Raw genomic sequence first — 15,445 nt, forward strand, 5'->3', positions numbered from 1 at the left:
GCTCTTCTTGCCTGGTCTTCTTTCATGTGCAAACAAATGGCAGTGAAATCATCTAAATGGTGACGCCCAGTCACATTCGAAAGACAACCAGTCATCCTCTAACATGTCACAGGAAGTCACAGCCTATGGCTGCAGATAACTAGACTGTCCTCTCCTCCCCGGGAGTCCTGTTTCAATAGTTAACATATGGGCAATAGGAATTTATTCAAAATTTGAGTTAGTAATAGCTGTAGCTTTAAGGATTGGGTTATAGGGGGTGGGGAGGACACAGGGGACATAAACTTAAGGAAACTGAAGACACCCTAGCCAGCACTCTCCCAGACCTGTGGAAATGGCATTTCAAGTGTCTTCAGGTGACTGATATGTATCTTCCTCACCAGTAGTCCAGTTATTCCATTAGGTATATTCTTTAAAACAATTCTCCTTTGACTCAGTCTTTATTTAGTAATCAATATAGCATAGTATATTGATATAGTAATCAATATACCATTAATTTAGATTTTCGAGTTTTCCATTGCAAATTATTTCATTGGATTTCCAGTACAAATCTCTGGATAGCTGTGTTTTACCAGATTCAGATTGTCCTTAAGCCTGGCAAAATGTCCTTCACCTTAAAAAATAGCAAACCATGAAATACAAAATAGCAAACTTTGCAGATGACTAAAGAGCCTATAAGCTTTTTACCCTTAATATGAAGTTGAAAGTAGAGACTTCAGCTAATCTAGTTTAACCCCTGACCTTTTGTAGAAGATTGACTTGACGTCCTCAAAGAGTGTCTGTTGGATAGTCAGTCTCCAAAGTTACTGTCAGCTGTCTCCTTAGAACAGACTTGAGATATTCTTTTTGATATAAGGTATGAGTAGACTATTAAAAGGGAACACTTCCAGCTGGGATTTTTATTATGAGTAGCATGTCTCATCTCCCCAGTTAGGCTGTAAGGTTTCTAAGGACGTACATTTTATATGTCCCCTATAGTAACACAAACCTTTGAATATATATGTATTTGTTGAATAAAATGACCCTAACCCATGCCCCTCACTAAGCACCAGATAAAATCACACTTGGAAGATTTGGGAAACTTTTTTGACAAGATGCCCATGAGTTAAGGATTCCTGGCTTCTCAGACAACACAGTGTCTTCTGGGATCAAAAATCCCTTCTGCCACAGCCTACGATTAGCATCTGTTCTTCCTCCCATGGCCCGTGCTGCCTTTGTAGGCAGTTAACATGCTTTCTTCAAGAGAGACAGTTTGTATAATAGCTTAGCCAAAACTAAGAAGATCTTTACCTTCCCTTTCATTACTGTACAGGAACTTTTACACTTCCGATGGCGGGGTTTTAAGGAACTGCCACATTTTGGTAACCTAAGTATCTGCAGGTCCCGACCCCATCTGAACGCATTAGCTGGTTTGTATTAAAACATTACAGTAACAATTAGCTCACACTTTGATTAGTAAAGGTGATCAAATCACATTTGGTCTTAAAGTTTCTGAGGTGCGTCTTAATATTGGAGACAGTATCTATAAATAGTTAAATATCTTTTAAATATCGGTTATTCAAACAAATTCAGGTATCTTCCATTGAAACGATTTGCTTAGCTAGAAATACTAGATTCCTCTAATTTTGCCATTTGTTGATCCAACAGTCTCAAATGTATAGTTTCTAAGATTTTTTTCATATGCCTTCTTGTGATCAGTAATATGGATTCCAACAGGATTTCTTATCAAGGAACAAATGAAAGGGGACAAAAAGAGATCACTTCTCACCCACTCCTTATACGTAACATGAATGTGTACCTTCAGAAAGCTGAGTTTATCAGAGCCAAGATAGAATTTGGACACCAATGCCGAGAATACGGCAGTTATAATTTGGATATTATAGTTGTGAATAGGGCTTCCTGAGCACAACAGTCCTCTGAAATAACAACAAAGAAATGTGGATTTCCAATCTCAAACCCCAACCAGTTGTGTCAGAGGGCTAGTAACATGTTTCAGAAGGTAGTGACCTTTTTCATTAAAGAGCAAGCTCCTTACAGTACGATACCAAACATTCCTTTCTTACCTTTTTCCTTCCCTAAAGGCAGAGTCCATTGAAATCTAGTGTACTAAATATTTTTATGGACCTAGGATCTGGCCTTTCAATGGCTATAGTAGCTTCCGAATGCCAGCTATCTACTTAAGTTCTCTGAGATCACATTTTAAGTGCCTAGGCTCCTTCATGAATGAAGCACCTTGACCCAGTCAGAATTTAACAGAAAATCATTACCCAACTCAGATTTAGCTGAGCTTGCTCCTAGAGCTTAATAACAGTTTCTATGTAAACTTTCAAACACATACACAGAATGATATACCCAAGGAAAAAAATGAAAGCTATAAAACTTAATCTAAAATAAGCTATAAACTATGTTTCGTCTCCACAATGACACATCCCCTTGCACTAGCTCAAACCTTACTGCCTTAATGTCATTCTCTATACTACTCCTGTTATAATTCTACATTTCAATATCAATGATCCTTCCAATATCCTGAACCTCAGTTTACTCTCTCTCAGGGACCTAGACTAGGTCATTGAAACAAGGGCCGAGGGCCAAATCTGGCCCACTCCTTGTTTTTGTAAATAAAATCTATGGAGAAAAAGCCATACCCATTCATTTGCATATTACATATGGCTACAAAGCAGAGTAGTTGCAGCAGAGATTGTATGGCCCACAAAGCCTAAAATATTTACTCTCTGGCACTTCACAGAAAAAACTTGCTGACCCCTGATCTAGACAGTGCCCCACTTCAGCCACCAACTCCAAAGTCATACCCTAGACCTTGTCAGTACCAATAACAAAAACCCTCCCTAATCTCGATTTCAAGCATCCTGTCCAAATATCATCACCCATCTTTCCATCTCTCCCTCTAATACTACAATGCCAACACTTTTTCAACCCCACCATACCCTACAATTCATTGATCTAACAGCCTTTTTTATTGTTCTTCACTCCATATTCTTGTTTCTCTCTTCACAAAGCCCTTAGATTCCACTCTCCATCATTATAGTCACTCCCACATCTTCCACTCCACTGCCCCTCTCTCCATTATTAGTTGTACTTACGTTAGAACCTTAAGGCCTGATAAAAAGCCGCCTACTCCCACTCCTACTCAGTGTCAGGTGGCTGGAGAAAAAAATACAACTGACAACTGGTCTCATTCTAACCTCAAGTTGCTCAAGCTGCTGCCCATCAATCCTACTACCATCACATCTTTCCTCAAACATGCAACACCTCCCCTGCAATCCTCAGTGTATTTCACTATGAAAATAGAAGCAATCAAAATAACTTCCATAAAATATCACCACACTACCAATTACCCATTATACTCTGCCTTTCCTCATTCCTATGGATGTTGCTTAATGTCCCACTACGTGCCTGAGATGCAATCCCCTCTTGCCTACTCAAGGACCTCTCTCTGTCCTCTAAGATCATTAATTTTCCCCCTCAAACATTCCCATCAACAACAACAAAAGCTATAATGTCCTACATCTTAAAACAAAACACCCTTTATCATACATCCCTTTTCTGAAAAACTCAAGAATTGTTAATAGTTGCCTTCAATTCCTTCCCTTCTGTTGAACCCACTCCAATCAGACTTTTGCCTGATCCCACTGAACCTGCTTTGGTCAAAGTTATCAGTTATCTCCACACTGGCCAATTTTTGGTCCTTATTTATGTCATCCATCAGCAACACCTGACAGTTGACCCTTCTTGAAACTATTATTCACTTGGTTTAGGGGACTACCCCTATCTTAACGGCATCACTCCCCACCCTACCTCACTGGCTGCTCCTTCTTTTGCTGACTCCTCATCTCCTCATATCTAAACGTACATACATGTCAACGCTCACTCCTTCTCGGTCCACTTAATCCCATGGTGATCTCATCCTGTCCCAGGATGAAACCTCCCATATTTTTCAGATGTCTCAGGCTGGACCTTTCTCCTGAACAAGTCTCATATAAACAAACTGCCAACTTGACATCTCCACTTGGAAGTCTAAAAGGCATATAAAATTTAACGTCTAAAACCAAAGCTCCTCTGTACGCAACCCCAAATCTATTCTTCCTGAAGTCTTTCCCAGTTCAGTCAGTGGCCATTCCATTGTTCTGTAGCTACTCAGGCCAAAAACTTGGAGACATCCTTTACTCCTCTCTTATCACTTCACATTCAAGCCATTAGCAAATCCTATGCCACCTTCAAAATATCTAGAATCCAAACACTTTAACCACCTCCACCAGCTCCTGTCAGGTTCACGCCTCTATCAAATCTTATCTTGACTATTCCAAGAGCCTTCTAACTGGTCTTCCTGCTTACACCCCCACCCCGACCCCTCAGTCTATTCCCAACAAAGCAGCCAGAGAGATCACGTTAAGTCAGATCATGTCACTTTTCTTGCCTCACTGGCTTCCCATTTCATTCAGAATAACAGCCAAACTCCTACACCCTCAACCTCTTTCCTCATCTTAGACCCTTTCACCCCTCCAGCCACAGGGACCTACTTGGTGTTCCTTATACCTGTAGTCAGATCCTACCTCAGAATGTTTGCATGGAGTATTTCCTCTTCTTGGGACATTCTTCTCACAGACAACTGTATCATTCCCTCACATTCTTTTGGTTTCTGCTCAAATGTCATCTTATCCCTGAGGCCTTCCTTGATCACTCTCTATAAAATCAGCACCCTCCCCATTACTTATTTTTCTCATTAGAAGGGGAATTTTTACTTGATTTATGTATGTCTATAACAGAGTGCAGCACACAGGGATCATTAAAAAAAATTTGTGATATTTATCACCATCTGACACACTACAAGTCTCTTTCTCTGCTGGAATGTAAGTTTCAAGAACACAGAACAGTGTTCAATCACACACAGTAAGTGTTCAATCAATTCTCACTGAATGATCAAATAAAATGAATGATAAAAAAACCTATCCTGGACTTAATTTTAATCAAGTGTTCTCCTTTTTACTAAAAGTTTAATATTAGAAAGCCACTGAAATCTTTTAACAATTAAAAAGTTACCACCACCATTTAGGCAGTTCTATTAGCAAATTGCCAAGATAATTTTTAAAAAACATATACATCATTTACATCTTTTCTCCTTATGCAAACAGCATAATTTTTCTCAAAAAAATTGTTTTTTAAAGTAAGCAGAGTGAAATCTTTCTGCAAACTTGCAACTTTCACTGACAAATGGAGGCTCTATGCTATTGCTAGTAGTATGTGCATCCTGCTGTTCAATTCAGCATCCATTCTTCTGTCGCTCCTTGCATGCAAAGCACAGAAATGGCTTGTAACCAGAGAGAAGCATTATGTTACCCTTGAAGGCTGCATGTGCCAGGCATGTTGGCCTACACTGCACAGACCAGCAGTAAAAGTGGGAGGACTGTTACAGATATAATTAAATGCCAAACCACACATTGTCATATAGATTTTAATAGATTTTCTGATTAACTCATCACAGTAATCATTTTTACTGTAATGATAAGCAGCTTTACTACACTAGTATAAATAAAAACAGATAAATACAGCTCTAGGCAACATCACAGTTTAACAAACTAAGCATTCTTCATGAACCAAAACTGAAAACAAGTATTAATAAGAAGAGATGCTGACACCCTTGCCCATTCTCATCATACCTTCTCAAAAAGGGTACTCAAATAAGGCGCTCCACTTATTATATTGGTCAATTAATTTGCCAATTAGCCAGGCACATATATTTCATGGTCTCCTCTACTTCACTGTTTGGTTGAAAAGCAGACACACCTCAACGTATAAAAAGAAAAGTGGAAGAGATAGTAATACCAAAGAAAACCATTGAATACATTAAAAATACGGCACTTTTCCTGTATTTCAGCAGTAAGACATATCAGGGATAGAAATACACCATGAAGAAAATTAACATCCACCTTGAGTATCCACCCTGAAATGTCAGGCTCTAAAGCAGGATGGGCAATGAAATAAAAAAGGAAACATGGAAAACAAAATCCATGTGAAGTTTAATGTTATAAAGCTATCTGCAAAGAAACTGGGTTCTCCTTTGAAGGCTTGCAACTCAGGACAAGCAATTAAGTTATTCAATAGACATACTCTAGCAGTGCACCCCGCATACCGCAAATACACTGAAGACAAGCTGGAGATAGATATACAGAACCATCATTTAGAAATGATTTCACTCTGGCTGACCAAATGAACTTTGAAGGGGCCACTAAGAAAACGTGAAGTCTGCCAAAGGGGATAAGTAACTAGGACAAAATACTAATTTTAGGCAGATAGCAAAACTAAGAATGCTTCACGAAATTCCTAAAATTTTGCTCAACTTTCCATTGTCATTCTAATATGGCTTCATGATCTGATAAATCTTCAAGATCCTACAGATCTTAAGTGATTTTACAGACCTAACAGATATATTGTTATTAAGAACTAAGAAGTGAAGAATCACTTCTAAAATGTAAAAACAGCTCATTGCCAGTAAGGTTTCAGAAAATGTCTGTCTGCAAAAATTCATTTTCCTACCAAAAATGCATAATCACAGAATATTTAGGCCAGTCTTTCAAGAAAACTGCATTTGCTGATAGTGAATTAAGACCATGATTAAGACAGACATTTCCAAAAACAAAAATCCCAAACACACCCCAGTACATTTTCAACTCATCCTGCAAAAATGTGCACGGTGGAAATTCAAAACATCATTGAGCACTTATGGATGTGACCTACTCAAAGATTCAAAAGTTATGTTCAGATTAAAATTTTAACTGCTGCCTTTACAATTCTATTGTTTTCATTTGTTTGATTTTTCAAAAAAGGTTAACACTATTTAACTTTTGGTTTTAATCTGCAAAGTGATTTGAAGTATTTCAATTTTCCAGTTAATGAGTCAAAATGAACAGGTCAGAAGACATAATCCAGGGGATGGCAGTGAAAGATCAGAAAAAGGTTTATGTACACATTGGATCATAGAGAAATAACCACAACCTCTTTTTAAACCCTTGTACCCATTGTAAACTTTGTTCATATCTCCATATTTGTAAGTCTGAATTAGTCTATAAAAATCACATTAAAAAGGTAAAATTATTTAAGTGAGATATTAACTGATCTGTATTTTATAAATTTTAATCCATAAAAATATAAATAAGAATGGTAAATTTTTAAGAAAAGAAATATACATTTAGTGCAAGTTATGAATTACATTTCTTCTTCAGTGTCAGCAGTAAAACATCTTGAGGAAAGAAAAAAATGACTGATCTAATTTCAAGAAAAAAAAATTCCAGTGTTTAAACATGCAATTAATTCCCAATACAGCTAAACAGAATACTTCCTTCTCTTTACTGTCAAAGCAGCCGCACTTTGTTTCCTTATGCTGAACAGTACTTGTATATCATAGGAGTTTTAGAAATAGAAAATTTGCATAAGACCAGGTCACATTATCCATAAAGTCTGAGAGGAAAAAAAAAGAAAACTCTGTTTATCCTTACAAGTCGAGTTTCGTTGTTGTTGATTCTGAACCACAAAGCACACACGCTGAGAGATTTCGTTCACGCTTCACTCGAGATTTTACCTGTGTGATCAGCCTTTGTTGTGGTGCATGTGACTGCTCCAAGCATTTAGTGATCGTATAAACTACACGGTAAATGGCACAAGAAACACTCCCTCCTTGTGATGAAACCTCCGTAAAATCACAGTACATCTCAATATGAGAAAGGACTGCTTCAAAAGGGTACACCAATTTAAAGAGGCTTTGTTACAGCTCAAGAGAGAAAGAGAGAGAGAGAGAGAAATAAAAGCTCTTCTGGAATGTAGAAAGGTAATGCTTAAATATACAATTCATGAATTTAACAGAACAGTTTTGATAAAAAAAGGGCAAGACCTTGCAGTCTTAGAGATGGCTCAATTCAAAGTAATCCCTCCAGAAATAGGGACTGATAACACGTCTTTGCAATGTTGAAGTAACAGGCCGGGTGCTCCAGGGCTCCGGTGTCCTCTCCGTTGAGGCTCAAGCCTGCACCATCACGGCACATCCTCAGCTGAATGCATCCAGTGCAGAACAACAGGAGGTGACTTGCTGCTCTTGGTTAGACGGGGAAATACCTCACTCATTTCCTTCTCTCTCTCCTTTCCCTCCCCAAACAACGCCTTTCCACCAGCATTATTTGCAAACCATGTTGCAAAAGCCTGGCTTTTATATTTCCTTTTTTTTTTTTAAAGGAGAAAAAAAAGTAGACGACTCCCTCAGGTTAAAGAGTTGTGCTATTCAACAAATGAACTTCCTCTTCGGTTTCCTCTCTCTCCTCATCTATGGGATTCAGTTGAACATTATTGAAGCGGGGTCTTGGTTTGCCGTCTGGGCCATATGACGGAGGATATCTTTTTTTGTTATAATGCCAAGGAGGCGCCTGAAAGGGACAAACAGAAGATTCCTATTAAAATAAAAGGGAAAAGAAAAAGAGAAGCTAAAGCTATAGTTAAATCCTTTTTGTTGACAGGAATAGAGCAAAGCAAGCAGCCTGATTTTGTATTTTCAGGAAGTATTTTATCGGTAAAGATATTTAGATTATCCAGCAACCATCCTTTCATATAAAAATATTATGGTCACTCATACTACTATGTTCTTTCCACTGAGACTCTGAGGACTGCACGCCTCATGGAAGAAGAGGTTTTTTGATTAACGTATGCCAACAAAAAAGTAAGAAAAAATGAGAGGATGTGTGAACAAGAAATGATACTGATCCCATCTGAGAAGGAAAATTCATTCCCATCACATCAAGAAAGCAGTAAGATGTCTGAGGACCAATCCCATCAATAGTCTGCTTTTTAAAACTACAATTAACTAACTTTTAAAAAACAATTTAAGGATTGCCCAGTTGTATGCAGAATCTTCATGAAAGCACATACAATTGAGATAAAAATGCATATAAAATGCTCAGCACAGAACTTTAATCCCAAACTTCAGAACCCCAAGTAAGGCAACCCAAGTTTCTAGTACACTCATCAATGTCTTTCTTTTTTGATTTTGGCCAAAAAAGTTAAGATACAGTGCTTTTATGAAAGTCTTAGTTGTTAATGCTTACATTAAAAGATAGGTGAAAAATCAAGAAGCAGTCCTAAAAGATTATTTTAGGTGAAGCAGAAAGCAGAATGAATGAGTAGCTACTTATTATTCTGGTTAGTAGGTTTTTTTAAAAGGATGCATGAAACACTTGTGAAATATTAGCATACAACAGGAATACATAATGAATTGTGTACTTAAGCAAACTGGGACAGGTTTTATATAGGTATGACAATTGCAGGGCAAAATAATTTCAGGCATTAATTGCTAAAGCCACACAATTTTTAGGTTATAAGGTTAAGATAATTCAAAATTTATCTTAAGTCATGAAACCACAAGGACATAAAGCCAGTTAAAACAAATGCAACTGATCCTAAAAGATGCTAGTAGTATTCTAGAAACATCAGACAAAAGGGGCACGCACATAATCTAGGTACAATTCACTAATGAAATGGCAGGACACACATTCTTAACTTTGAAGGTATGTGGGTATAGCAAAAAAGAACTAATACTATAATCACAAATACAAACACTTTACACTCTAGTTAGTGTGCCCATAAAAAAAATCCGTTTGTCAGCAATTCTGACATTGCTAAAAGTTCAGTTAAAGTCATTTATGAGCTTAGATTTACCACAAGACTACCATAAGATGAGGAAACATAAAGAAGAAAAAGTATTTGGGGTGGTGCGGCTGACATTTTTAACCAGTCAGGGGTCTTCTGAGGCCGGTCTATCTGCTAAGGTAGACAAATCTGTTGTTTACTTTAAGAATGTCCAATAATATTAACTCTTTCAACAACAAAACTGTTTATAGTTCTTAAATTGCAACTAATGATTCTGAGACGTGAACTTTTGCTTACTTCCTATGAATGGAATCCGACACATATCTAAATTTATCATACAAATACATGTTATGAGGTAGAAGAGTAATGGGCAGCAGTAGGATTTTGTGTTCAGCAGGTATCTGGGAGAGAACTGAACAGTTCACAAGTTTCATGCTTCCTGCCTTCTAAGGTGTCTAATGAGGAGGTCTGATATCTCTAATCACCAAGGGCTCCACGTGCTGCTTTAGTTGCTCGAGATGTTCTAATATGTTCTTCTTTGTGATGATCCCCAAGACAATCCTGAAACAGATCATGTTATGCTAATAACTGTGTGAGAAATTAAATTAAAAGAGGTTCCAATCATAATGATAAAGAATGAGAGAAAAAAGAAAAACAAGAACCATAAGAATGCTTTTAATGAACTTTAGAAAAATAAAAACAAAAATGATTTGAAATTTCAGGTCCCATTTCCATAAATTCTACTTTTGAAACTAACATGATACTATTTTTAAATATTGGTGGGTTGTTTTCCTTTTTAAATTAAAAATCAAAATTAAAAAAGTTCACAATGAAAATGACTACAAAGAAAAGTACAAAATAAACTATTAATACACAGCTATAAAATCCTGAAATTTAGTTTCATTTTCAGTGTTCTTTCCTTACAGGAAAATATTTTTCTAATTTTTTAAATATCAAAATGCAGCAGCTATTATTTATATCTACCTCAGCAGTGAAAAGGTAGGAGAAGGCTTAGCCTTTATTGCCTATGAGGAGACTTAACAATTCCCTTGGATCTTACTATTATTTAGAATTAAAATTAGAGGCAGTTTGCTCTAAATAAATAATGTCAATCAACACAAACACCCTCTAATTTTCAGGACCTGCTGAATGCTACTTCTTAAAATAAGCTAATAAGACATATTTATGATTAGAGGTCAAAATGACTTTTACTTTACGCTTTGTTTTTCTAAATAACAATTATTTCTTAGGTAACATATCATTATTCTAACATTAATAAAACCATGGACATAAATTCTCAAGAGGATACTTGAAAATAATTAGACTGCTTTTAATTATTAAAACAAAATTCTGGTTACTGGTTTTATAATGGAAGTCAATAAATTCAACTACAACATATGGTAATAAAGAGAGTGAAAGTCAAAACCTTCAAAGGCTTTAATCTTTAATTCTGGAAGCTCATCCAGAATGCCCTTCAGGGTAACTGGACATTTCCCTGGTGCTCTGGTTAAGCCAACTTTACTATTAAACTGCCTTTGAACATTCTGACTTCTTGAAGAATGTCACCAGGGGACTTTACTTAATCAAAGTAGTCTCATCCTATAGGTATGTCAGTTATAAAATAGTTACTTAGGATGATACCTGGGATGGGATGAGGAAGCAGGGAGGGTAGGGAATGGAAAAGGCAGAAATAGGTTCTCTGCTAATGTTTTCTCATTATATTTTTAAAAATAACGTATTGATCCTTAAGAATAAAGACAAATTGAAAAATTCTCAGAGCATGACAGCAAGTTCCCCCTCCAAAAAAGCCTAGAAACTGCACTAGATAAAATAAGCGCTCAATCACTCAATAGATATTCTTCTCTGAGGAGATGTCTGAGGTAAAACAAACAAATACAACAAACCCCCCATCAATTCACTTGTATTTATAGTTGGAGTCAGGGAATGTGAAAATCTTGACAATTAAATAAAGTAATTCCAGTTTAATTCTTACTCATTCTTTTCTATCCAATTATATACAATGATTAGTTTCAGTTAATATATTAGTAAGGTCTGTCAAATCACAAGGTACACAATGAGGAAGATTATAAATTTATTAAGGACCAAATGACAAATTTGGAGATTTACAAAGTAATCTCTATATTCACAAAGTAATAGCCCTAAAAAGGAGGAAATACATACATTTCCTCTCTTTAGTTAATGGAGAAGAGTGGTTTAAAAATAATAAGGCCAGGTTCAGAGCTGCTCTATTAATTTCAGGAAGTGCAAGGAAAACCAATGAAAAGTGTGATTCATGTAAAGAATGATTTGCTGTTTCCTTGTGAGCTAACGACTAATGATGTAAGACTTAGCAGGGCACGACCTGGCATTCTCCCAAAGTATATTCCAAGAAACACCAGGCCCAGGAGTTCTTCTGCCCCTTTTCCTCCATCAAAAAAAGGTCACATGTTCAAATAAGTTTGGAAAACTATGTTTTCTATTATCCCTGTCTGAGAATCAAATAATATCAACATTTATAAGTCCTGAGAAGTTCCACAGCAAAGAAAACTCAATCGTATTTAATCCAATACTTTCCAAACTTATATGGTCACAAAACTCTTTTTGAGCAACACCTATTAACATCCTGCTAGTTCCATCAAGAATAAAAGATTTTGAGAAGCTCTGCTAATTAAAATATAAAATGTGGGAAATCTATAACTGACATCTTTAAAATTTACAGACACACTTCCCCCTCATCTCTTTATTCTCATTTTCTCCTTCTATCTAAGGTTCCAGATATGTTTTATCTCTTCCTCCAAATAGTAATTTTCTACCTCTAAGGACCCAGTATAAACTACAAAATGTTGACAATTATCCAGAACTTCATACTCGCCACTAAAAGCCAGACGATACGATTTCTTTTCTGGATTTAAGACATTTAAGTGAGAGTAAAACACTCTACCTCTTACATACTTCAAAAAAATAAATTCCCAAGAGCCACCACCCCAAATGATCTCTCATATATATATAAATATATATATAAATATATAAAAAAATATATAATTTTTTTCTTTTATCCTTGAAGAACAGAAATAAGGAAAATATAATTAGGGCAATTAAACATATTCCTTTAGAAAAAGTCCACCCTAAGTTTTCTTGTAAACAGGCAGTATCAGGTAAAATTTTAATTAGCTATCTTCCCCTCCCTCCCCAACACTTTCTCATTTTTACACTTTCTTTTAAATATTTTCCTTCCTAATATCTGTGCTGCCGAAAACCTGGGAATTAATCAGCAAAGTAAAATATGGTAATTAACCCATATAGCTTTGTGATCATAGTTAATCATGACTAAAGACTGACATTTATATTTGTTAGTAGGTAAAAGGACAAACCATGCCAGGTACAGAGAACAACTCAAAGCAAATAAAAGTTTGTAACAATTCAGCTTAGCTTCCAATTGAGCCATTTATAATTAAAAGGGCCCAAGAACCAGTAAAGCTTTACGACAAGTTATTCCATTTACCATGTACTTAAGTTTTTAAACAATGAAGTTTGGTACCATTATTTTTTAAATTAAACCAAGGGAAATAGTATTTTACTACATACATCTCTTCTATAATTAGTATCTGTGGTATTTAATAATTCCAAACTCCCTGCCCTTAATCAAGAGCTTTATCCCTTTAATGATTTATTTCATCTTACCTAAAGTTATTTTAACTGGTTAGCACAGTGAAAACAATAATATGGACCTAGTTCTCTAGCTTTCTATTTCTAACCCAATAGGTCTAATATACTGTCCAAGAAAACACTAGTAGTTTAAGAAATCACAAAGAAAAAAGATATTCTATCAGCCAATACACTGTAAAACAGTAGCAAGAGATTGGGTTTTAAAATTGGAAAGATATTTGACTCCCTGATCTATGACTTGCTATCCACGTAACTGGGCAAATTATTCAACCTCTCTGAGCTTCAATCACTACATCTGTACAGTAGGGATCCTGTCATCTACTTTGCAGAGGTGTCACAAACTTTAATGAGGAACATGAAGAAGGTGTTCAATAAACAAATTTCCTTCCCTTTTGCACTTTTTTCCCCCTTCTCTAGACCAGTGTCATGTGTTTTATACACAACATTTTTTTTTTAAAAAACCTGCTGTGATAATCTCTAAGTGTTTGGTGTTTCAACCAGCTTCACACTGTGCAGGGTTAACCAGCCGGTTTATGCATAATCCAAGAACAAACAACTTTTGTTTCTCGTTTCTAGCCTTTCTATTATCAGCCTTCAGATAAAACAAGGTTCTTAAGTATTTCAACCAGGAGCAGTAACATAACAGAAATAAAGGGGACTGGAGAGAGAACGGTGGGGAAACAGATCCCAGGTCCAGGAAGAGAGGGGAGCATTGGCAATGAAGCAGGATTGTACGTCTACCGAGGCACACTGTGCATTACGTCTCCACAATCCCTCTGACATCTGCCAAATAAAACTTCCCTACACTCCTATCCTGGAGAACCATTGGAGTGTATCTCTAAAGGGCAGAAAAATAAACAATCAATTTATACATTTTAAATACATGAGTGTTTATTTGTCATTAGCTGTTTATGTATAAGATTTGTGGATGAAGAAGGCAGAAAAGTGGAAATAAGGCATTTGCTAAAGGAGCTTTTTAGATAATTTACAAATTTCACTTAATTATATATATTTCCCTCATTACATGATAAATCAAATAATGGCTCAAATAAATAGAAAAATATCTAGAAAGTTATTATTGTACTAGAAATTTATATTCTGAACGTGAAATACTTACTTACAAAAATAAAGCAGGTTTTTGCAGTACTCCATACAGGTTAGGTCCATGAGTCCTCCAAGAAAGGAAATACTCGAAGCTCCATGTGCATGCTGGAGATGTTTCAGCAGCTCTTTGCCAACTTTGAAGTGTTCCTGACAAATGTCACTTTATGTTTTGGCAAAGATCTGGCAGCAGACATTTTTCTTATTCTTTGGTAAGTGTGAATATCATTGACTGATCCAGTATTTATAACCATAGTAAAAGACAGACTTTCCCATTTGGGACCTGACTCACACTTTCTCCTAACAACTATAGATGAATTCTACTAAAAAGGAGCATAAATTCTCGTAAATGAACTGAGGTTCTTTGACCAAACTTACCCATTGTGAGTTACAAGGCACTGCCTCAGACCCAGTTTTCGGAAAATATCCACCACAATCTCCATTGGGGTGTGATCTGTCACTGTAAAAGGGCTCATGTCAAGAATGCTTCGAAGCTTCAACGGCCGAGGACTTTCTGCCGGAAGAGATGGGGTGTGCTGTGCAAAACACACACGAGAACTGCCCACGATACCTTCTTGTTTTTTTCTGGCACTTTCTGAAGAGAGATAGAGAAGACCAAAAATTAAAAATCGATAGGTTTTGTTTTAAGGGCAACATTCTTATTCAGAGATAAAAAAAATAAATAAATGTATCCCATGACTTTTGGTCCCTTCATTTTTCCCTATCTTCTTCACCAAGAAAGGAATCAATTGAAAAGCATTTAGCAATTTCTTACACTTGAGAAAATTAAAACCTTTGCAAATTATGAGGGCACAATTTATTAAAGGAATTCATGATCGAATGACACCTGTCTGTGCTAAGTGTCACTTATCCTGCATTGGAGGTGGGACTAAAGAGAGTGTCACCCTTACTTTGACTATGTTGTGTACTCCACCTCTGTGATTAGCTAGTTTTTTGTCTTTTCTAATGTTATAGTTTAATTCTCTGTGAGTCATGAGCATTACCAGGTGAGCTGAAACTACAATTACACACAATG

The 15,445-nt window shown here is 36.3% G+C and overlaps 1 protein-coding gene across 10 annotated transcripts in view; it reads right to left on the bottom strand.

The window, feature by feature from the left end:
- Positions 1-5,451: 5,451 nt before the first annotated feature.
- Positions 5,452-15,445, bottom strand: part of CLCN3 (chloride voltage-gated channel 3) — an 86,505-nt gene continuing 76,511 nt past the window's right edge. For 4 of the 10 annotated variants that reach the window (XM_001499056.5, XM_070261382.1, XM_005607731.4 and 1 more), the window contains 3 exons: positions 14,788-15,004; positions 10,128-10,203; positions 5,452-8,426 (listed from right to left, as the gene is read on the bottom strand). In XM_001499056.5, the coding sequence (XP_001499106.1) occupies positions 8,268-8,426; positions 10,128-10,203; positions 14,788-15,004 (452 nt within the window). In that variant the 3' untranslated portion in view covers positions 5,452-8,267. Of the gene's footprint in view, positions 8,427-9,939; positions 10,204-14,787; positions 15,005-15,445 lie in introns of all 10 variants that reach the window. The other 6 variants (XM_001499028.5, XM_070261381.1, XM_070261383.1 and 3 more) reach the window with 2 other exon arrangements.

This window comes from Equus caballus, chromosome 2 (genome assembly GCF_041296265.1).
Source record: "Equus caballus isolate H_3958 breed thoroughbred chromosome 2, TB-T2T, whole genome shotgun sequence".
Classification (NCBI taxonomy): Eukaryota; Metazoa; Chordata; class Mammalia; order Perissodactyla; family Equidae; genus Equus; species Equus caballus.